The sequence below is a fragment of the Daphnia pulicaria genome, chromosome 1 (genome assembly GCF_021234035.1).
Source record: "Daphnia pulicaria isolate SC F1-1A chromosome 1, SC_F0-13Bv2, whole genome shotgun sequence".
NCBI classification, from domain to species: Eukaryota; Metazoa; Arthropoda; class Branchiopoda; order Diplostraca; family Daphniidae; genus Daphnia; species Daphnia pulicaria.
Window position 1 is genome coordinate 13,580,829 of NC_060913.1, and position 22,689 is coordinate 13,603,517.

At 42.2% G+C, this 22,689-nt stretch overlaps 2 protein-coding genes across 8 annotated transcripts in view; both read left to right on the forward strand.

The window, feature by feature from the left end:
• Positions 1-5,510, forward strand: part of LOC124330698 (zinc finger homeobox protein 4-like) — an 87,935-nt gene extending 82,425 nt beyond the window's left edge. For all 6 annotated transcript variants that reach the window (XM_046788738.1, XM_046788739.1, XM_046788737.1 and 3 more), the window contains one exon: positions 1,309-5,510. In XM_046788738.1, coding sequence (XP_046644694.1) covers positions 1,309-2,045 — 737 coding nt within the window. In that variant the 3' untranslated portion in view covers positions 2,046-5,510. The remainder of the gene's footprint in view (positions 1-1,308) is intronic.
• Positions 5,511-7,617: 2,107 nt separating this feature from the next.
• The window catches only part of LOC124335960 (protein-L-histidine N-pros-methyltransferase-like), a 29,594-nt gene continuing 14,522 nt past the window's right edge, over positions 7,618-22,689 (forward strand). Inside the window, exons 1-2 of one of the 2 annotated variants that reach the window (XM_046789478.1) lie at positions 7,618-7,699; positions 15,634-15,827. In XM_046789478.1, coding sequence (XP_046645434.1) covers positions 7,664-7,699; positions 15,634-15,827 — 230 coding nt within the window. In that variant the 5' untranslated portion in view covers positions 7,618-7,663. Of the gene's footprint in view, positions 7,700-13,173; positions 13,717-15,633; positions 15,828-22,689 lie in introns of those variants that run through there. The other variant, XM_046789473.1, reaches the window with a different exon arrangement.

Sequence of the window (22,689 nt, forward strand, 5' to 3'; positions counted from 1 at the left end):
TTCTGGGTAGTACATGTATATATTGAGCGTCCAGAAATGCCCGTCGAATAGCCGCACTGGCGCTGGGCGCATCCGCTTGATTGCGTGACACGCAATTTCACCCCGCTGGCGACGACTCTAGTGACGTCATTTTTGATTAAAAGAGGCGGAGGAATGTCAACTGTGTGTGTAATGACGATTGTCATTAACTCTGTAATGCATATCCTGTAGTAGTAGTAGTCGGTACTCTATGGGTCTTTCTCTCTCTGTCTCTCTATCTTGTTTATTCCGTTGATTGTCTGCTCTTCTTGGTCCCTCGACAATGCCACCGCCAGTTATTCCATCCATATCTTAACACAATAGATTAATCAAGGAAACGGGACGGGATGTGGTTAATTAGTTGATCGTGGGTATATCCATCATTAACTAGACCTTTTCTTTTCTTTTCCTTTTTTTTTATTTTTATTTTTTTCTAAACAAAAGAAAAGAAAAGTATTTTGGTTGTCTCTCGTCTCGATTATTGACTAGTTGCCGGACCGGCTGCGTGGCCCGTGCAGATCGAATCGACCGTGTTGATGACACATCCTTGTCACGAACCGATGCGAACGCTCTCGCCCACCGCCCAGTCTGAGGCTATTTTTTGTTGTCTTTTTCTTTTTTCTAATGAAGACGGACCGTCGTCGTCTTCGTCGTCGTCGTCGTCCAATTTGCTCACGATCCACTGGCCATCCCGTTTGCCTTCTACTTTAGTTAGAGACGCTCCTCCTACATGTCCTGAGGGCTACGAGGGGATGTGTCCCTGGCTTGTAATTAATTGCAATCAGACGAGTTGTCTTTTATGTTGCCATGTCTCTCTCTCTCTCTCTCTTTCTCAATAGCCAGAAATTGAATGAGACCGGGACTTTGATAGAGTTGGACCATTCTTCATCATTAAGTTATAAAAGCCGATGACCTCCTTTAAAAGGGGAGAGAGAGATTATTTCTTTTTCTTTTAGCGCATGTTCTCTTTTTTGTTATATTTTTAAAACTCCACGAGCTTCTTCGTTCATTTGTTCACTCCCCCGCCTAGTAGAGAGAAAGAGAGAGAGAGAGAAAAAAACTGGCCGCCGGATTTTCCCCATTAAGTAAAGTGGTGCTTAACGTACTACGTAACGTACGTCGCGTCTTTTGTTATATTGGGAGTAATGGGATACGATGGCCAGTTCTTCTTAGATGAAGGCAACTGATTAGTGCCGAGCGACGTTAAGCTCTAAGTGAATAAGCCGAATTTAATTGAATATTTTAATGAACGAAAATTTTGTTTTGGTTTTTCTTTCAATTTGTGTTTAGGTCCTGGAGGAATGTGGGGACAAGGTGGTGAGAATTACCTGCTGGCCATGCTTCAACGGAGTCCAGCAGCTCTGCAACAAATCGCCAAGACTTTCTCCGAGTCGGGAGTGTCGGAGGCCCGTTTCACGCTGGACGGCAGCACCCGATCTTCGCTGTCTGAGCATTTGAGTTCGATGGAAATGAAGTTCATCCGCACTCATTCGACAGACGTCGGCGTCTTGTGCAAAGCTTGCCAGACCCTCTACGGCTCGGAAGCCGCTGTGGTGCAACACCAACGGGCCGGCTGCCCGCAGACGGCCGAATCATCGGCGGCTTCCAGCGGCGGAGCCACTCGACTGGTCCTGCTGCAACACGAGTGCATGGCCTGCGAGGAGAAGTGCCCGACGTTGGCCGAGTTGCGCAATCATCTCAACGGCGAGGCCCATCGTCGCCAGACGGCCAAATTGACGGGCACCGTCCTCAACGGCAACGTCGGCTCCCAGTCAACCACGTCAGCCAGCAGGTCGGGAGCTGACCAGGATCAGTTGGCACTTTTGCCACCGATCCAGTCCAGTTCTCCTTCGAGCGGACTCAGCTCTCAGATCGAGGATGTGGTCAAGCAGCTGACGGCCCTGGCCCAAGCCACCACCGGACAAGGATCGACCGTCGCGCCATCCTTTGGAGGCAAAAATAACAGCGGCGATTGCGATACCAACGCCAACATCGCCCAGCGCAAAGCCGCAACTTACGGACAGTAAAAGGAAAAATGGATAAAAACCCCACCGAAAAAATAAGAAAAAGTGAATTAATTTTTCTTCGACACAAACTCAACCGATTCAAGACGAACGCCCATCGAACGTGACCAATAAACCTAGCAAGAAAAAAAGAAAAAAACAATTCGACAACAGATGACCCTGGAACGATTTTTCAGTGTCGACAAACATTTTTTAAATTTTTGGTCACGAGTCCCGAAAAGATTCACCGAACGAAAAAGGAAAGAAGAAGAAAAACAAACGCTCTCGTTTTGTGTGTGTGTGTGTGATTGTGTGCTGTGTCTGTTTGACGTGCGTGTGTGTGTGTACTGTATATGTACCGTGTGTTTGGCACTCTACTACTCCTATATACTACTACCACTACTATTCTCTAAAAAACCCTTCCCTCCATTACAATATTCCGGTTTGTGTTTGGACTCGTTTGCGCGGCGAAGAAGATCGCGGAACTTTGGTCGCGATTTGTCTGTCGCTCGTGGCGATCCATCACTCCGGGTATATTCTCACATGGTTCCTATTTCACGTAGTGATAACCAGTACATACATATATAATAATAATTAATAATAATAATAATTGAAATAATAATAAAAATTTAAATCATATTTAAAAAGAAACAAAAAAAAAGTTAAGAAAAAGACAATTTTTCCCCAAATTGGTTTTTTTTTTGGTCGTCGTTGATGTCATCGTCTGTTCAAATTTACAATCCCTCCCGTCCCGATATCGCCCCTCCCCCCCCCACCCACCTCACCCGTGTTTTTTTACATCATATTTGCTATGTGTCTGCGTGCAAGTCTCTATTTCATTTATTTTTAAAAGAACCCACACTTTTTACTCCCGCAATTTGTTACATGACTTAACTATTCCACCCCCCCCCCCCCTTTTTCAAATTTCTCTCCCTGCCTCTCGATGATTTTATTTCGAGAAATGTCATTGGGCTGGATATTTTTTGGGCGAGAGATAAAAAACAATTGAGAGCCGAGAGAGAGATGATCCGGGGGGTGCCAACGGCTCATTTGAATCTATACGATTTCATTAATTAAAAATCACGTTTTTTTTTGTTTTTATTAAATTACCAAGTCCTCCCCCCCACCAATTTTTTCGCTCCCGTCGCCCTGTCGTCATATCAACGGGGAAGGAAAAAGAAAATTGAGGCGAATGTGTTGTGCGAGACAAGATTTCTTTTTTTTTGTGAAGAATTACCTCTCTCCCAATGAACCCCCCCCCCCCCCATTTTATCTCTGAATATATTATACAACGCCTATTGCTTTGTCCACAAGCACCACGAACGAACGTTCCTACGTCGAAAGCCTTGTTATCGAAGAAGAAGAAAAAGAAGAAGAAGAAGCAAAACATACAAAAAATCAATTCAATATGGAAGTTTTTTTTTTCAACAAAGAAAAATCGGGAGGGACTCCCGAAATTTTTCATTTCCGCGTCTTTTTTTTCCTGTACGTTTTTATTTTAATTTTTTATTGGAAATTATTTGTGAGCGTCAAAAAAAGTACTTTTTCGGTCGAAATTATCTTCGTTCTCTCTCTCTCTCTCCTCTTTCTCACTGTCGTCTTGTTGGAGCTGTCGTGACGCCATCTCTCGTTATATACACACGAAAAGAAACAAAAAAAAAACCTTGTGGTGTTGTTTGTTTTGTTTTGTTTTTTTATTATTATTCTTTTGCTTTTATGGCCCCCCAATTCATTCGCTGCCCGGCTTCGTTTTTTTTTTCTTTTTTCCGAAGAAATTGTTTTCAAAAGTGGCGCCATCAGCAATAATATCAAAGCAACAGCGTTGCCACCATCAATTTTTGATTGGCGTGTCGTGTTCTCTCACTAAACGGGACCGTGTGTTTTGTTGGCACGTGAATTTGATTCAGACAGAGAAAAAACAACATCGAGGCTTGTATCAATCATTCCTTTTTTCGCTCCCATTCAAGAGAAATGCGTCGTCTGTGAGGAAATATTCCATTTAACGAGGTGGATCAAATGATGCGACGGGAGACCCAGTTTGACAGTCTAAATTATATACACACTGTTGTAGTTTTACATTGGCGTTTCGATGGTTTCAAAACGTTTTTCTTTCTTATTATTATTATTTGCCCCCCTGCTGTGTGCGCGTGTTGATTCAAGTAAAGAGAAACAACACGATCGTTTTCTATTATTACATATACAATGATGATGATCATTATCCAAGGCTACCTCACCTGGATACTCAAGTTCCTATCAAATAAAGCCTTTCTGACGACGACGACAACATCCATAAGCGAAAAACAACAACAGTCGCAAAAAAACAAAACCCAAGATTTTTTTTTTTTTAAATTGTTGTATACAAATACACAAAATAAGAGCGGCGAAAATTCTATAGGCGCCAACGCGTTTGTGTTAGTCTCAAATATTTCCCCCTTTTTGGGGAGTGTTTGTTTCGTGAAGAAGAAGAAAAAATCGTGAACAACTTCGTCATTAATTCCCAGACAACAATTTTTTTTTTCTCTTTCTCTCCAACTCTACAAAAAAAAAGAAAAAAAAAACAATCTGTGTGTGCGTATGTGTGTGTATGCGTGTGTGTGGTTATGTATACACGGCCCAGAGCCTTGGGATTCCATGGCTGACATTCAGTGTATGTAATATCTATTTCTCTCTCTCTCTCTCTCTCTTTTATTTTCTATCTCTCTCTCTCTCATGATGAAAAAACATGGTCATTATTTCGTCAACCGGCTCCCTCCCCCTTTTTTTTATTATTATGATGTCATAGTTTTTAATTCCAGCTGCAAAAAAAAAAAGTTAATTGAAAAAAAATAAGGCTATCGAAAAATGGTCTTAATAACTTATTTCACCCCAAAAGTCCGGGAGGGGATTTTTTTTTTCACGCCACCTTCCTCACACAAAGAAAGAAAAAAACAAGTTGTATTATATCATTCATATAGTTTGTATGTGTGTGTGTGTGTGTGTTTTAATTTTGAATTTATCATTTGAAATTACGACACTTTTTTTTTCGCGAGCTCTTCATTTTTCGATGTTTGATTTGATTTGTTGGTTTCTTGATTCGCATCACACAAAAGACGATCGCCGATGATGACGGCTCATTCCGAATTTCGAAATTCTCTTTCTCTATTTTACGATGATGTGATGATGATGTACCCCCCTCATTTGTTTTGATGAGTGTTTATCGATTTCGTTTCCGCGCTTCTTTTGATTTGATATTTTTGTTTTTGAACGGGAATTATTCCACCAAACAGCGTTTGTCATTCCCGCCTCGATTCTTATCAAACTTAAACTAATTAATTATTATTATTTTGTTTTTTTTTTCCAACCAGAAAAAATTGTGTTGTTGTGTTCGAATTCATTTTGTCTTTCGTGAGATGATGGGGCAGTATATATTACAATGTGATGGATGCTGACTGTTCTTTCTGTAGAATTTATCGTGGCTTCTGGCAATACAAAAAACTTGTCAACCCGTCAGTCTCTTTCTCGGTTCATTTTTAACTTCTCTCACAGGTGGGAAAGAGAAGGAAATTAATGAGTCGAGAATATTTATATGTGCGCGCAGTAAAAAAGAAAAAGAGCCGCTAGAGTGAAAAACATAAAATGAAAAAAGGGGCATTCATTTTGTTTTGTTCAAATTTTCAGTTTTTTTTCCTGGAATCGAGTTCCGGTTTTGTTGAGTTGACGTGAATTTGCGTAATGAAACTAATCAAAGAGAACCGTATACACGGACTGTGCCCAATAAAAACCAAATGACGCGGAGAGAATGTAGAGCGCTGGATTTTTCTTTTCTTTCTTTTATTTTTAGGGTGGGGCCCCCCATTACGTCCACTGTGTTTTCCATCCTCTTCCTCTGCGCTCGCCTATTCAAATGAGATGGGAGGAAGGTGCAGGGCAGCTGCAGCCAATGAGAGTCTAGCGCTCCGCCCACTCTTGCCACACTCCCGAACAAGATGGAAGGACGTCCACAGATCTTTCCTCTTTCTCACTTAACATTCGTAAACTCAAATAATTATGTAAAATTGACGAATGAGCTCAAACCGAAAATAATTCATCAGGCGGAGAGAATAAGCGAAAGCATAAACTGTAAAACGTCAATTTTTAAATGCAGAGTCCACCAGCACCGCACTGTCAACTACGCCGACGCCAGTCCGTTCAAAAATAAATGTTGTTCGTATTGATCGGTGGTGCTCTGTCTCTTCTGCATATCTAAACTACACATATATGTATGCAAAGGAGGGGAAAAGGAAAACAGTGGCGGGAAGGATCCAATATGGCGGCCGAGATCCAATCCCTCCGTCCTGAAGAAAAGAAATAAATGTCATTTGGTATTTTCCCTTTTTTTTTCTTTCTCTCTCTCTCTCTCTTCTTTCTCCGAGCCTGGAGACGAAAGTTTTAATCAAATAACTTTGCTGGAGAACGGAAATGGCGGGTTCTCTCCCCCCTTTTTTTTTATAAATTGTACTCGGTGACAAGTTTAGAGAAGATATTGGGAAAGGAGAGCCTATAGAAATCGTCTGTCGAGGGATGATGGGATCTAATATGCTGGTAAGGCATCACATAGAAGGTGCAATTACCGATCCAGCGCGTCGGTATATAGTATTAGGTCTACACAGCGCGTCGACAGTGAGAGAGAGCCAAAGCTTTTTCTTCTTCTTCTTCTTCTCCTATTCAATTATTATTATTATTATTATAAAAAGTCGGGATCTATAGGAGGGTAGAAGCGGATCTCTCATCACGACGAGGCTCACGACACAATCTTGTCGTCTCATCATCATCCTGCATCTGTCATTCCACCTTCTGCTGCTCGTCTTTTTCTTTTGATTCTTCTTCATCTTGTACCGTTGGTACATTATATTCCCCGTCAGAAAAAAAGCAAATAAAATATTTACACAAACTCGAGTTTCTACATGCACAGAATTTTATTTTTATTTATTCTTTTTTTGTTATATATATACCTTGTTATTATATTTAGCAGAGCGTCGGCGGTATACGTAGTAGTATCACACTTTGTTGTGTGTAATCACAGCGAATAATAGCGCTAATGTTCCCACGAGCCCGGCGAGATCGTGAATTTGTCGTCCTTTTTGTTATACAAGAGGGAAATCAATAATGATCATAAAAAGGAGAGAGAGAGTTTCCTTTTACATATGCAACGCCTATAATAGCGTATAGATACTATGAAGACTTGATAATAATCTAGAGCGCTCCGGGCTGATGCCGCTCATCAAGAAATCCTCCTCGTACCAACTCGAAAAGATTATGCATACATGTGATGTGTGCACAATTATCTTTCATTTTTTCCGTCTTATGTGTCTGTCTGTGTGTCTATGTTCGACGCTTTTTTTCTCTTTTTTTCGGTTGGTAATTACGGTACATAGGCAGGTTTCATGCAGGTGCCTCTTAACTGTAATTTGGCCTCCACCTTTTACACACGACCAGTGTGTCTGGAATATATTTCCCGATCTTTATCCCGAAAAGACCAAGTTGAAATTTCATCATTTTCTTTTAGGTTTTAAAGGGGTGGCGTAAATCAGAAACAAAGGGACAAGCGTCGATGGCAACACTGGACTAAGATTTTATTGACTGCCAAGTGTCAGTCGTTGTGTCAGTGTCCCAGATGTAACAACATGTGCAATGGACAACATTCCAGTCTTCCAGGCAAGGTAAAAGTCGAGTTGAATTTTTCTCGTGGGCGTTTGTCACTATGGGGAAGAGTTTTTATTTTGTTTTATTTTTTGAAGGAAAAAAAATCAAAGGAAATTGAAATCAAGAAAATCAATTGAATTCACAAAAGAGGTCGTTTGGTAGACTCTGCGGGGGAGAGAGAGAAAAGTAGATTTTTTTAAATGTTGATTTTCCCATAAATTTATCTCTTTGAAAATACTTTGGTCGCGCTAGGATGTCGAGTTGACAACACAATTCACGCAGCGTACAAACATGTACACCTCCTCGTTCTCCCCCTCTCTTTCTCTATCCTCTCCGTGCAGCAGTTAAAAAGCAATCGTTCAACTTGAATAATCAATCTGCGGTAACAAACCAGACCTTTCACCTCCGACGACGTCGACGACGCCTTGACAACCAATCAATACTTTTTCTCTTGTATTATACTCTCTCTCTCTCTCACTCTATATATACATTTCTTTTCTTTCTCCCTTTTCCTTTTGTGTGTGTGTGTGTGTGTTCACTCTTCTTCTTCTTGCTTCACCCTCTTATTTCTCTCTGTCGCATGCACATATAACAGTCGGATTGGAATAACGTTTCCGCATCAGCCGAGCGTTATTTCTCCGCCGTCCCTTTATGCCTATTGGGGAGGAGGACAGGCTAGGGCTGCCATTTTGAATCGTGACGATGAAATTGTCTCAGCTGATTAGAATATCAATCGCACTCAAGTGAGACTGTGTAGGTTCTCTCATCCGGCAGGATCAAAAGCCATTTCCCTCCCATTTTTATTTATTCTCTCTCCATCATCATCTCTTTGTCTTTATATTTAGATAACAAAAATGTATAGAAGCGATGGATGGATGGATGGTTGGATGGGTGGATGGGTAGATATTGCTCTGCACAAGGGAAGCCTTTTGATCCTCGAGTCAAAGATATTCCCACCCCAAAGGAGTGGAAATCATCATATTCGGGATCGTTTGGATTGGAAACTAGGAATAGTGTGGAAATAAGAACAGAAACAATAGTAGTAGTAGTCGAAATGCGCCTGCGTTTTCCCTCTCCCTTTTAATATATTTTTTCTTTCTTCCTTTTTTTACTCAAATTCGCCTGTCATCTGCATACAGAATTTATCGCACCGTTGAGACATTGTACGCTTGAGACAGTAGGGGAGAAAAAATAAAGGGACTCTACTCTTTTTCTTTTTTTGTTTTAAATATTTATTTATTTATACGATAGACACATTTACTGTATGTATGTATATATACCTCGTCATACCCGGGCGACGTACTTATTATAAAAAATAAAAGAATGAATTATTTCCATGCAGCCGCACTCGGATTGGTCGTAAATTTTGAGTCAAAAGCAGTCAAAATATTAAAATAAAAAGGGGGAAATAAGAAAGAAAAAAACAAACAAACAAACTTTAGGGAGGAGGGGGGGGGGATAATAGTTCCAGCATTGAGATGACAATAGATAATCTTAGTTCTTCATGTGAATCGCTCGAGTCTTTTGTTCCATTTTTTACGACGCCCGTCTCTCGGAGAGAAAAAAGTTTTTCTTTTTTTTTTCTTTTTCATTTGATTTGATTTACGCAGACGACCCGAATGGAGATTTCGAATGCTGATTAATACGAAATAAATAAATGTCACCGACAAATTATACACACACAGAGACACACAACCCGTGAGACGTCATTTTCAACGCTCCTTTTCTTCCTTGAGGCTAAAAAGAGAAAACGCTCGTAATAATCATCTCGGTGATAAACAGTCGTGTCACTGAGCTGTTTATGCTCGTGGACAAATTGCGTGTCTGTGTTTTAGATATATAGACGCTCCTCCAGCAACAGCAGTACACTACTTTACCTAAGAAAGGAATTCCGCCCGGAATAAAAAATACAAATATTTCAATGGCCGCCGTTTTCATTGCAGGATCGTCTCTATACAGAGATGATGTGCGCAAGTGTCTGGCGTCCATTTCCATTGTGGGGATTTTCGTAAATGAGTTCTTTTTTTTTTTCGGGATTATATCCATCTCGGAAGAGAGAGATAGTTGGGTAGTGTGTCGTTAACTGCATTTGTGTTGTTCTTAGTTGAGCACTAGGGAAAATAGGCGTTGATCTCTCTTATATAGGTTCTGATTTATGGTAATTAACCATTTCAAGGGTTTACCCACGCTCTCTCTCTCTCCAATAACACACGACGTAATCAAATGCGACCAGAATGACTTTGCTTGTTCTACACGCGTGTATACACATTATATATATAAAAAGGAATGAGAGAGAGAGAGAACTGGAGAGACAATGATGGGAAAATTGCAACAACTCCCTTCCGAATGTTTAGATACTTTTTCTTCATCATTTCCGAATTAATTACAAAAGAAAAAGAAGAAAAAAAAAAAAAAAAAAAAGTTAAAAACACAATCATCTTCTTCTCTCGCCGTGATGCGGTCCCGCGGTGAATGGCTAAATCATGATGGTGGGAGACTATAGAAATTGACTTTTTTTTTCGTTCATTCCCGAAATGCAGTCGACTGTCACACACTGCACACCGGCGGGATGAGGCGATGAGTCTCCACATTTCCTCGAGTCCACTATGTGTGTACAAACGGCATGGCACGCCAACACAGATGGTGATTTGCTGCTGTGACGACGCAGTCAGTCACACTTGGATAATTACACAGAGCGTGATATTCAATCCCCCCCAAAAAAGCTCTATATTTTCTTAGATAATAGTTACCAAAGAAGAAGAAGAAAAAAAGACATTTTCTTCTTGTTGTTGTGAATAAATTTCCGGGATGGAACACACGGTAGAGCAGCTATGAAATAGGGATGACAACACTCTCCTCTCTTCAGACTATAGACTCTCTCTGTGTGTGTGTTGGCATTTCTGATTGAATAGGGCAAAAAAGAAAGAGTCACAGTTCTTGGCTCATCAAAAGAAGAAGAATCTTCTTATTTCGTTTCGTTTTTTTTTTTTAAAGGGGATTGTTGTTGTTGTTGTTGTTGTTGGGCGCATTAAAAAAAACACACGGAAAAAAAAATTGAAGAAAAGAAAAAAGGGAAGATACAGAAATTGATGGTGCATATCAAAAAGCGTGAGTCGCCCGTTGCGCACTACACCGAAACCCGGGGGCCGCTCTCTTGCGTTCCTGCGTGTGATCATGTGGAAATTTTTGGTATTTTTATTTATTTTCAAATATATAATCTAGAAAGCCTCCCCCCTCTTTTCTAAAAAAAAAATTTGTTTTCTCTCTCCTTGGATACTAACAAACACTTTTTTTTTATTTTACTTCTTCTTGTTATGCGGAGGAGGAGGGGGTGGTGGATGGATGGGGTGATGGGGGTTTCACGACCAAGTCGCTCAATTTCCTGTCACGTTGAATAACACCGAGATTGGATGCATTCAGTTCTTTCTTTTCTCATCTCCTCAACTCCATCTATAGACGGAGAGAGAGTCTCTCTGTGTTCTCCTTATAACATTAGATGTCTACGGTATACATAATAATAGTAAATATTTATTCCCATTTATTTCTCGAGTGGATGTAATATTCTCTTCTCTCTCTCTCTGTCCGACGCAATGAAATCAAGGACGGTGCAACGAGAACAAGTGCGGCGCGGGCCTTGGGAAACGTTGAGTTTTTCGTCAACAAAATATGAAATTCTTCTTCTTCTTCTTCTTTTACTAGAGATTACATCATTTATTTTATATTTTTGTTGCTTTGAGGGTTGTTTTGCTGGCTGCTGCTACAGGGCACACACGGCTGGTTAGGTTATCGGCGCTGTTAATCTGGGCATTGGAACCTCCATCTTTTTGCGCCACATTGGTGTAGTAGTAGTAGTACGCACACACAGTGCCAGCCAGCTCACTCTTTCGCTCCATTCCCAACTCCCTTTGGGGGCTTTTTTTTCTCTCTTATAGATATATATATATTCCTCGGCGCAGTAGAGTACGTATACCTTATATACCTCGTCCCCCAGCTGATTCCAATCGGTCATTAATAAACGCTGACGTTTAACAAGGTTCACCAGATCTTTTTATGGGGCTCTTTTCCTCTTCTTTCTTCTTTCTTCTTCTTCTTCTGACGACGACGACGAGAGTTGCCTTTTCTTTACTTTTCTCTTCTTTTTTATTATTATTATCATTTCTCTCCTGACCCATTCTTCATTCCAACAGCAACCCGTTCACAATGTCTTTCTGTGTGTGTGCTGTGTGTGTGTGTGTGTGTCTGTCTTTTTCCAACAGCATTCCACCCATTGGGGGGAGAGAGAGAGACGGACGGATGGAGAGTCGCGTTCATTAGCTCCTTCATCGTCCGTCCGTCTTCTTGCACGGCTGCACCTTTATTCTTTTTCTTCTTTCTTTCTTTCTTCCAGTATAGTACAGGATCGGGAGGGGGGAGAAAATAACGAATAATACCAATGTGGGGGGTTCTCCAAGCTAGACACAGTTCAGGAAACCTTTGACCCATAATACGTTCATGGGTAGCTGGCAGGTATAGATGTGACTGTGTGCTCAGGGACGTGCCATCTACCAATTCCAACAGCTTCTTATTTTTGTAGTTGTTTCATTTTTTTTTTCTTTTTTTCTTATACCCCAAAAGTTTTTATTCTCATGTTCCACCCTGTGGCCCAGGGTGTGACAAACGACACTGGGATGCAACGGCCAGCTTCACAAAACAAACCGATTTCTATTTTTCTAGAAGAAAAAGAAAAAAAGAAACTTACCCTCCCATCATTCACCAAAATCCTGATGGGGGTTGCTACACTCTCACATACAGTAGAGGGAAAATAATAATAATAATAATAATAAAAAGGCTAAGAAATCTTTCCCCTCTCTTCTTGTCATAACGATTCACAATAGATTTTGTGGTCACAGGTATATATATGAAGGAAATGTTAGACCTTATAGGGGCTTATATTTTTGTGTGCGTAATACATGTATACTATGCATACGTCGGATGTGCATGGAAGAAAAATAAAAGAAGAAAAAAAAAAAAATCTTTTTTCCCTCCGTTCTTCGTTGGCCACATGTATTATGTATGCACCGGAATTCAAAAATGGCGGTAGACAGTCTACTTTGTTTTTTGTTCTCATCGTACGGTGTTGTATCCTCCTCACTGTACTATACTCGAGGTTATTTATGGTCCAGTATTTTGTTTTGTGGTACAACAGGACGTTAAACATATTGAAGATCCGCTTGGGATCACAAGACTATTCGGAGAATGTCTCTTTAGTTTCGCGTGTCTGCTGGCGAGTCGTGTCTGATTTTGTTGCCGGCAGTTGTTTCGCATCATTCCCGCGTGCATTAAATGTCATTTTCTTGTATGAATGAAAATGGCAGGAGAAAAAATCACGAGGTTCAATTGATGCATCGCAATTTCGTTGCATGTATTTTCGTTTCTTTTCTCTGCAGAGAATAAATAACGATCGAGCCCGCCCGCCAAGTTGCTGTTTAGCCCTCACCTTTTTCATCGATCACGTTGACGTCGTCTGCTGCAGCCCACATTTTTATGAAAAAGAACGACAATAAGAGCTCGAGATTTTTTGAATGCTTTCGTTAAAAGCATATGCTGTTGTTATTTATGCTGTCTAGGCTCAGCCCACTCTCGTTGCATTGAAAGTCACACTATAATCAAGCGGAAAAAGTAGTCGCACGGCATCTTAATATTTCCACATCAAGCATCAATTAGATCGTCCGTTTTGATGAGAAAGTTTCCCATGCCCTGCTTGTTGTGGCACGCATGTGAACTCGTTAATTATCGACTGAAGCCCACCACGCAGTTTCTTTGCTGCTTGCTTCTGTGCCTCAGTGCAACAGCCACAATGCCTGGCTCAGCGGGCAGGATGGATAGTGTTTCGCTCCATTCCAGAACAGTTGATTCCTGTGATACTGCCGGCTGCCAAGAGTGTCTTCCGGCAACAACACCCACAACCAGGCCCTACTTCAGGTCAGCTCTGACACGTTCTGTCTATTCCAAGATCCTGGTGGACGAAGAGTTCAAGAAATTCGACAGGACCAAGGTAAATCCCACACACACTTATATCCCAGCCCATCGTCATTCAGGTAACTCCCACATCTGCAAGGTGACGAGTCATTCACAGCCCTCACATTGATGAGAAACACTTGGTTGCTGTGTCTAGTGATGGGGCGGTATCAGTAATGAATCATAAATTAGTCCTAGAGCCTAGGCAAACACAATGGCCGTGAATGGCGGTCTCTCGGGGATGTTAACCACATCGGGAAAATGAGGGCGACTCCTCTTAGTCTTAGTCGTCGTCCTTCGTAGTGCTTCTTTCACCGCCCCTGCCGCCCCACCTCACGACGTCGACGTTCCACCACCACCACCTTCTTCCCACTGGGTAGTTTTGCGGTCGGCTTTAATCATGTTTCCAACCTAGCAATTACAAACTCATTATTATCGAAGCTATTTTCCTTTTTTCTTCGTCTTTCCTTCCCGAATTTCTTCTCTCGAGTCCAATTAAAAATCGTACAATTTCTCTCTCACCCTAAGCTCAATCCCTCCTCCCCCTTTTGTTCGTTGTAGAGACACTTCCGTCGTGCGGGTACAGAAGGAAAGGGTGGATTCAAGGGAATTATAGGTTTCAAATTGGAAGTTAAGAAGAAGAAGCTGGGACCTTGTTTCTTTTTCCGTCCTTGGCCATCTCTTTCGTCTTTTTTTCTCTCCCTGTTCGTTCCCATCGCATTCAATTTATTCTGCCGTGAATGGTAAATTAGCTTCACTTTGGCGTGAAAGAAAAGACTTGTTCTTCTCTCTCTCTCTTCACTGGCACACACACACACAAGACTTATTGTTTGTTCCCTTCTTTCTTGTTACTTATTCCCTCCTTTCTTTCTCCTTGCGACGACGTTCTTTCTATTTTTTTTTTTTCATTTCATTTACTTCTTCTTCTTCTTCTTTCCTGTTTGAGTGCACAGTCGCCTGGCACTCCCGAACTTGCCGGCTTTAATGGCAGTAATTAGGTAGCGTTTGTTCTCTTAATCAGAGCAACGTTGTTGTTGTCCGCAGGCTTCCCCCCCATCTCCGGCCTCCCGACAATAGCGAAACACCGAAGCAACAGTTTATTTTTTCTTCTTTTATTTATCATTAGAAACCTCTCACGATGTTATTTCATTTTTTTTAGACGCATTGTTTTCTTCCTCTTCTTCTTTTCAATCACTCACCTTAATAATATTTTCCCTCCCCAGTTTCACGGGGTGGAGGACTTGGCAGACTACCGTGAAACAATCTCCAATCGAGAGTGGGTGGAACAAAAAAAAAGTAGTATTTTGGACTCTTTGACGTTTTTGACATTTCCTCGGTGAATGGGCGACACATGGCTTGTTCACAGGGCTCGCTCTTTTGGTGTGATTCAATTCCAACATCTTTTTTTTGAACTCGGTGCAAATGTCAGTGGACAAGAAAAAGGAGGGCGTCTAGCTGTCAAATAGATTGACACCTCGGTGCCAGCCTAATAGAAAATTCCGTACGTGTTACATAATGCCGGGGCGGACTGACAATCGAACACAAAAACGTTGCAGTGTCAGCAGTGTGTGTGTGTGTGTGTGTTTAGGTTTCTTCTTCTTCTTTTTTTCATTATTTCATCATGTTATATTATTTCGGCAGGTTATTGGCCTTAATGTTAGTTGGCCGGATGACCGCCGATGGTGCGGGTGGCGCTAGCCATCAAGCCGCTGATTTGTTATCGGCTATTACGAGGAAAAAACACACACACACACACACGCACAGACACGTAATAAGAACTGATAATATAGAGTTTGATTGTTCCGACTATGAAGCCGTCGGCCGTGATCGCCCTCACTCGATTTCCTTTGCCCCGGAATGAATGGAAAAAGGCGAAGAGAGAAAAGAAGAATTAGATAAATGACGTACTGTTGTTTTGTTTCTTGTTTTTATTTTTATTTTTGTGTTTTCGCAGTGGTATAAGGTGAACGTGGAAGCGTTGGAGCCGGAGGCCGCCGAGTTGTTCCTCCAGCTGGACTGGGCCGACGCCGAGACGCAGGTGTTTCTGGAGCGTTGCCAGGAGCGCTCGGACGCCGTCTTCACTCAACTTTTCCACCTGGTGGCCCGCACGCTTCTCGCTCCTTTCGTCAGCCAAACATCCATTAACGGGTACGTTAAAAGAACTTGTATACCTACCTATTTCTCTCTTTTTTTTTTCTTATTTTCTTATTTTGTTTCTCTTCGGCCAAAGAGAGTGTCATGAAAACCCCAAAGGAAATTTTGTTTTTTTATTTTTCTCTACAAATGGAAGAACGGACTCTCTCCCCCGTAGCTTTTTCTTCTTCTTCTTCTTCTTGTGTACCGTCGGTGGATGTTGTTGTTGTTGTTGTTGTTTGGGGAGGGATGCGACGCCCCACTGGGCTCGTAATTGGTCGACCGTTCGGCCGAATCCACGCACACACACAGACAAGACAAGACAGTCAGACAGACGAGACATATTCTTCTTCGATACGATCCAGCGCTCTTCTTCTTCTTCTTTTTTCCATCCCGGTCCGATAACAACGAACGAACGAACAAACGCGAACAAAAGAGGAGAAGAAAAATTATTTAATCACGGACTTGTGTATATTTCCTCGAGGCTCTTCCTTCCTCCCACATATTTTGTTTTTCTTTCACCGGAACAAAAAAATCTAATCCGGAACTCACGAATAAGGGGGAAGTGGAGCATCTGGAGGGCCCAATTAAAAGAATGAAAAAAAAACCCTTTTTTTTTCTAACCAACAAACAACCCAATTTAAAATTTGTTTGAAAGAAGAAGCGTGCTATGCTCCCCCCTGTTACATATACATCTCTAAATAATCATCATCTTGAATGTATATAGGGAGAGAGAGAGAAAAAATTGTGCATTACAAGGACCTGTTTGATACAGTCGAGTAGGCCCCCTCCTCACTCTGGTTGGATGATAACGAGAGATTGAAAAGGTGATTTGCATCAAGTTGGTAAAGGAGGGGGGAAGGAAGGAAACAAGAGATTTTTTCTTTTCGGTTGTTGTCTGAGGAGGACGTTGAAATTATTATATTTTTTTTCTGTTGGTTGCGACGCATCAAAATGAGCTCGTGCGCGCTCGTTCCTCACTCGGCAGAAGGGATACGTTGGCGTGATGTTTCGCCACCACCTGGCACTTTGCGCGCGGCGCGCACGCATTATAAACCTAATCGTTTGATTTATTCAACAGGGCCCCAGCAAACGGTTATTTTCACTTTCCCCTTTTTTTCTTTCTCTCTCTTTCTCTATCCCCCCTTTTTCTAGTTATTATACATTGATCCGACGCCATTTTTCACATTTATTTATTCGAACCCATTTCCATTTTACTTGCGTCAAAATTCCCCATTTTCTCTTCTTTTTCTTTTTTAAATATTGCCATCAGGCTCTTTTCTGATTATTAATCAAAACGGTTCCAATTCCCCCCTTTTTTGAAAAGTAATAAATAAGTACCCACCTCCTACAACACTTTTTTTTTCACCCATTCAGACACGAAAAAAAATTTTTTATTTCATTTTTTTTTCGGTCGATCGACATTTTTACATGAAAAGCTTTTGCAGCGCTCACCCAGCTGCCATTTTCTTTTATTATTATGATTCCTCTTTTTTTTTCTGGTTGTTGTGTGTGTGTGTGTGTTGTTGTGTGCGCGAGTGTACCGTGTCCCCTCGATCGGCGCACTCTTGATGGTCTCGTAGTAGTAGACACGGAACTTTGTTAACACACACCATTGACCTGCTTCTTCGTTCTTCTTGTGCCCCCCACCAACAACTCGGGTCCTAATTTATGTCATTCCCTTTTTTTATTTATTTTTTTCTCTCTCTCTCCCCTCCTGGTTCGTTGCACTACTGCCGCTGTCTGTTCATTATATTTGATATTCCAATCGATATTTCGTTGTTAAGTCCCTGGTAGGACGTCATTGGGCTGGGTCGTGGCGGTAGGGGATGTTATACAACATGGAATGAGAGTAGAAGAAAAAAAAACACGCTTTTCATTTCCCTCGACGAGAGATAAATAGAAAGAAAAAATCGATGTGATTTCGCCTTTGATTTCTCATCAGAGCCGATCACTGTACTCCCCCTCCCCCCCCTTGCGTAGTCGTTGACAACGCACACGGGCACGAGCCCCCGAAATATTCCAACTGTTACAAGAGTTTTTCTCGTGTGATCTTTTTTTGGTCCCCCTTTAGTCAAAGGCACGTCATCTTCTTCTTCTTCTTCTTCTCGTGTCAAAGACAAAAATGGTTTTTCGAATTTAATTGCCATCAAGTCGAATAATAGCGTGAAAGCTATATAGATTTGATGGGGAGGGGCGCATGTAAATGCTTAGTAAGTGGAAATAAATAAGAAGGCAAAAGAAGCTAGTAGACACATGCGGGGATCGATCGTTAGTTGGGTGTAATACATCCGTGCCGTGCACTGTCAAGTTGAGAGTCATCTGGTGCCAATTACCAAGTCTGATGGAGTAGACGCAACGACGATTGTGCCGGTGTTAAAAAGCTTTTTTTTTTCTCTTTTTATCTTCCTCCCCAATTCCTCCCTCTCCGTTGTATTCCAGGAGGGTGGTGACTCCTCCCATCTAGATGCGAGCGATTAAGGATCGAATGGTGCGTAGCTATCGCTTCCTTTTTCTCTCTCTCGTTCTTGTTTCTCTCATATTCTCCCTTTTTTTTGTATATTTTTATTTCATTCCGTTTCCTCATCTCTGCACGTTGTTCCCTCCTGTCATCGGCGCCGTATAGAAAAGAGGAGAAAGAGCTGCCGATCCCATCAAAAAGTGCGTCTTCAGCTCTCTCTCTCTCTCGCTCTCCTCTTTTTCCCATCAGACACACATACAGAGAGAAAGAGAGTAGTATTGATCGCTTTTTTTTCCCTCGTTTTTTCTCTCTCTCTCTCCTCCTGATGTCGTTGTGTGTGTGTCTCATTCTTCCCTTTTCTTTTCTTATTCGTCTCTGTCGAGGCGACATTTTCCATTTTCCATCTGGGAGGAAGAATGGGGGTGGTGCTGATTCTTCCTCCCACTTCTCGTTATCTCCAGTCTCTAATGTAGAAGAATAGGAGAGACTCTTCAAATCTCCCGCCGGATGGCACATACACGCGAGTAGTAGTAGACAGTAGCGGCGGCATCAGGCCTTCATATTATATGCCAACCAGTCCACCTTGACTCGCACTTCGTCTTCTTTAGTTTGACGTCGTGTTTGATTGGCACTTTGGCTCTCTCTCGAACCTCGACCTAAAATTGGGGTTTCAATGTAGACCACACCATTTGATTGATTGGATTTGATTTTCCTCATATTTTGGCGGACGGGATCGATTGTTGAGCGGACGTCGTGATTAGTTTCGACCCTTATTTTGTTCGGGTTCCCTTTTCCAGCAATTTGCTGAACTTTTTCTATCCCCCCCTCCCAATAAATTTAATTTGTTTATTTTTATTTATTTTTAAAGCCCTCGCTTTTTTTTAAATTGATCAAAATGGCGCCTCAGGATCGATTTTTTTCCCCCTCTCTCCCGTTTAAACTAGGCCGGACCTTGTACACGATCTACGAAAGATGAAAGAAAGAGGAATAAAAAAAAAAAGAGAAAGAGTGTGTGTGTGTATCTATCCGGCCGGAAGCGGAAGAGGGAGGGAGAGAAAAGTAGAAGAGAGAGAGAGAGAGAGAAGCGAAACGGTTGATTTGTTCAATCTACATACGCGATTGGAAGAGAGGGGGGAGGGATCGGGGAAATAGATATTACACAGACAGACCGACAGACAGACAGACAGACAGAGAGATCAATGATCCGGCGAGCGGCCATCTTGGACTTGTGAGTATTTTTTCTTTCTTCTTCTTCTTCTTCTGGAAGCTTTGGGTGTTTGATGTTTCGCCTCTTGTTCTGCTCTCTCAACTCCGGGATGGATCCCCCCCCCCCCCTTAAAAGGGTGGAGTGTGCGGCGGTATTACCATGTAGAAGAGAAAAGAGGTGGCGATGGGCTGGGAGGGTGGTGGTGGTGGGGAGGATGGTCCAATGACGCCGGGCAAGAGACAGACGCATCTAAAATATATCCGCACGCGCGCGTCTGACCACTATCCCCCCCTTCTCTCCTTGTGCTGCCGGATTAGAACGTCAAAGGGTTAAAGCGACGATTGGTTCATCATCATCGGCACAAAAGGATGGGGGCTCTTGCGGGCGGAGCTTATATCCATCCAGAGTTCTTTGGCCCCTCTTGCTATAGCAAAACGCTGATGAACTCAAAAAAGATAGAAGAGAGCTCGGCGACTCTTCCGCCACAACCCTTCCACCCCCCCCCCTCTCCCCCTTCCTCTCCATGTACTTATACAATAGCGTCCTGGGCAACATGCTAATGAGAGTCCTCACTGTACTGGTAGATGAGATTTGCGGGAGGACACGCACAATAAAAAGCGGGTGGCAGAGAGAGGAGACAGGGTAGTAAAGGGGGGGAGAGAGGTAGGCGGAGTTTTGATTTATAGCTCCCCCCTTTCTCTATCTCGTATGCATATTGAGTTCTACGCGCAACCCCCACTCCCCCCTTCTTCTTCCGTTGTACACACAGGCGTTACACATGGACGTCGCTTATATCGATTTTGTTTTTTTCTCTTTTCCCTGGGCCTCCTCCCATTTCCAACCTCCCCACTCCCCGTTCCTCAGCATCCAACCACAACACACACGCACCCATGCGCCTTTCTCCTCTCCCGTTTTTGCATTCGCCAATCAAATTTACATATATTATTTCTTCTACTACCCCCCACCCTTTGGCGTCATTTTTTCTTCCTTCCTTTGTGGTCGCCGAGGGTTGGCTCGGGAACTTTTTTTCCAACTAACTCTGACAAAAAAATCAACAAATGACCGTAACATCAATAACTTTTGATGAGGCTTTTTAATAAAAGTCTGGGCGAATCGATTGTTTGGGCGATGGCTGTGTGTATAGGCAAAGACATGGAAGATGTCGCCATAGGTCGGAGAGGAGAGATGTGCCGGATCACTTTTGTGATTGCGCGCGCAATGCCGCCGTGTGCAATCAACACACACGGCGGCCAGGAAACTTGGAAACATTTTCATTGGCAGGATCTTTTCCTTCTTCTTCTTCTTTTTTTGAATAAATTCCGGAATTCTTTGCGTCTTGTCATTTTTTATTTTTTCCCAATCTGAGAAGTTCACGGGGGAAATGGATCAAGGGGAAACAAAACCAAACCAAACGAAGAAAACAAAAACATATCAAAGGATATCAAGCGAAAAAAAAACATCTACTTTCTATCTCTCTTTTCTTTTGTATTGCGGAACGTTTCGAGGCAATTCTTTTGATTTTATTCCGCATCTCTCTCTTTTTTCTCTACTCTTCTTCGTTCTTCGTTCTTCTTCTGGAGCATTACCCCGGCCCCCCCCCCCCCGCTCTACCGAATATTGGAATTGAAAACTGAAAGAGTTGATGAAATTGCCAGAAGAGAAAGAAGAGATACGCCATCATATTTTTTTCATAGACTCTTTTAAAAATCAAAATCAAATAGAAACGACGAGGAATATTATTTTGGCCAATTTTGTGGGTCGGCGAATTATCCGGAAACGGACGTCACCTCCCAAGCCGTTATGTGTTGTAGCTGCCGTGATGGTTGAGGTTTGGCTTTCTATTTTCGGTGGGTTTTCTCTCGAATTTGATTTGATTTGATTTGTTTCGTTTTGTTTTGTTTTGTTTTGTTTTGTGTTTTATTTCTTGGAATCGCAACGAAAATTATTCGACAAACAGACGAGCCTCTTTTTATTTTATTTGTCTCGTCTCCTAGCTCGGTTGTGCACTTGCGGCGCAATCTATCGGCGGCTGGATCTCTCGGTGAGACGGACGAGGTGTCGATCGTTTAAGGGCGTGTCCCAAGACCCAAATAGGAGCAAGATTGTAGGAGGTGGGCAGCACCTGAGAGATCAATGACTCCTTTACAGTGTAGGGAGAGACTCTCGTTTTATTCCCCCCACCTCAGACACGCAAAGTTCTTTGATAACACGAAGATGTCGAGATGCAACATCGGGAGCGCAAGCCATCGTTAGGATGAAATAGAAGGAAGATTAACAAATACAAGGAGCGGCATCCTCATCACAAGGATCCCACTTCTTACTATTCATTTTTTTTTCTCCCAAAAGAACTCTTTTTCGTACCTCCTTCCATGTTATAGGCCCCCCTATCCACACACCAGCACCTTGGGTTTTTATTATTTTTTTTTCTTCTTCCGTGATAATAAAAGGAGGCGTTTGTCTCCTCCTCCCTGACGGAGTTTTTCCACCATTGCCCCCTCCCTTTTCCTCCGACATGTGTGTAACAGTTGGAAGGAGGTAACGCAGGTATTACGGACACGAGTTGATGGGCGACGTGTGGTCGTTCATCATCCGGCAAACGGACAACTCATTTTCTTTTTTCTTTTGCTTTTGCTTTTCCGTTTGAGAGAAAAGAAAAAAAAGGATTTGACATTCTCCGGATTCCTGTTCCAGGACTCGTTTACTGCACCCAAATAGGCATGTTGCTGCTTCTGACACTTAATGGTTGGGGGACCAATTAGGCAACCGACCAGTTGAGTAACATTTACACTGGCGTTGACCAAACCACCGAGAGCTCATTTGTTTCAACAGCCAGGCCAGACCACATCGTTCTTCTTCTTCTTCTTCTTCTTCGGTAGTGGTGGTTGATGATAAACTGTGCCGTAGATGAATTGACTATCATAAAGTTTCGATTTTTTTGGGGTGGAAGATATGAATATTCATATTGTGATAGTTTCGGCACGTAATTTATTTGATTCTTGTGATTTTTATTTTTTGAGGAGAAGAGAACTTTACTACGGCACCCTCCCACGGCGTTAATCAAAACCAGGAATTTCTTTCTTGTTGTAACCAAGTAAAACAAGTCGTGATTTCACCTTGAGCTCTCCCCTTGCCCTCTCGCCTTAATCGGAGTCGATGGGAATTAAAACCATAAAAACCAAACGAAAAGAATAGACACCACAGAGAGAGAG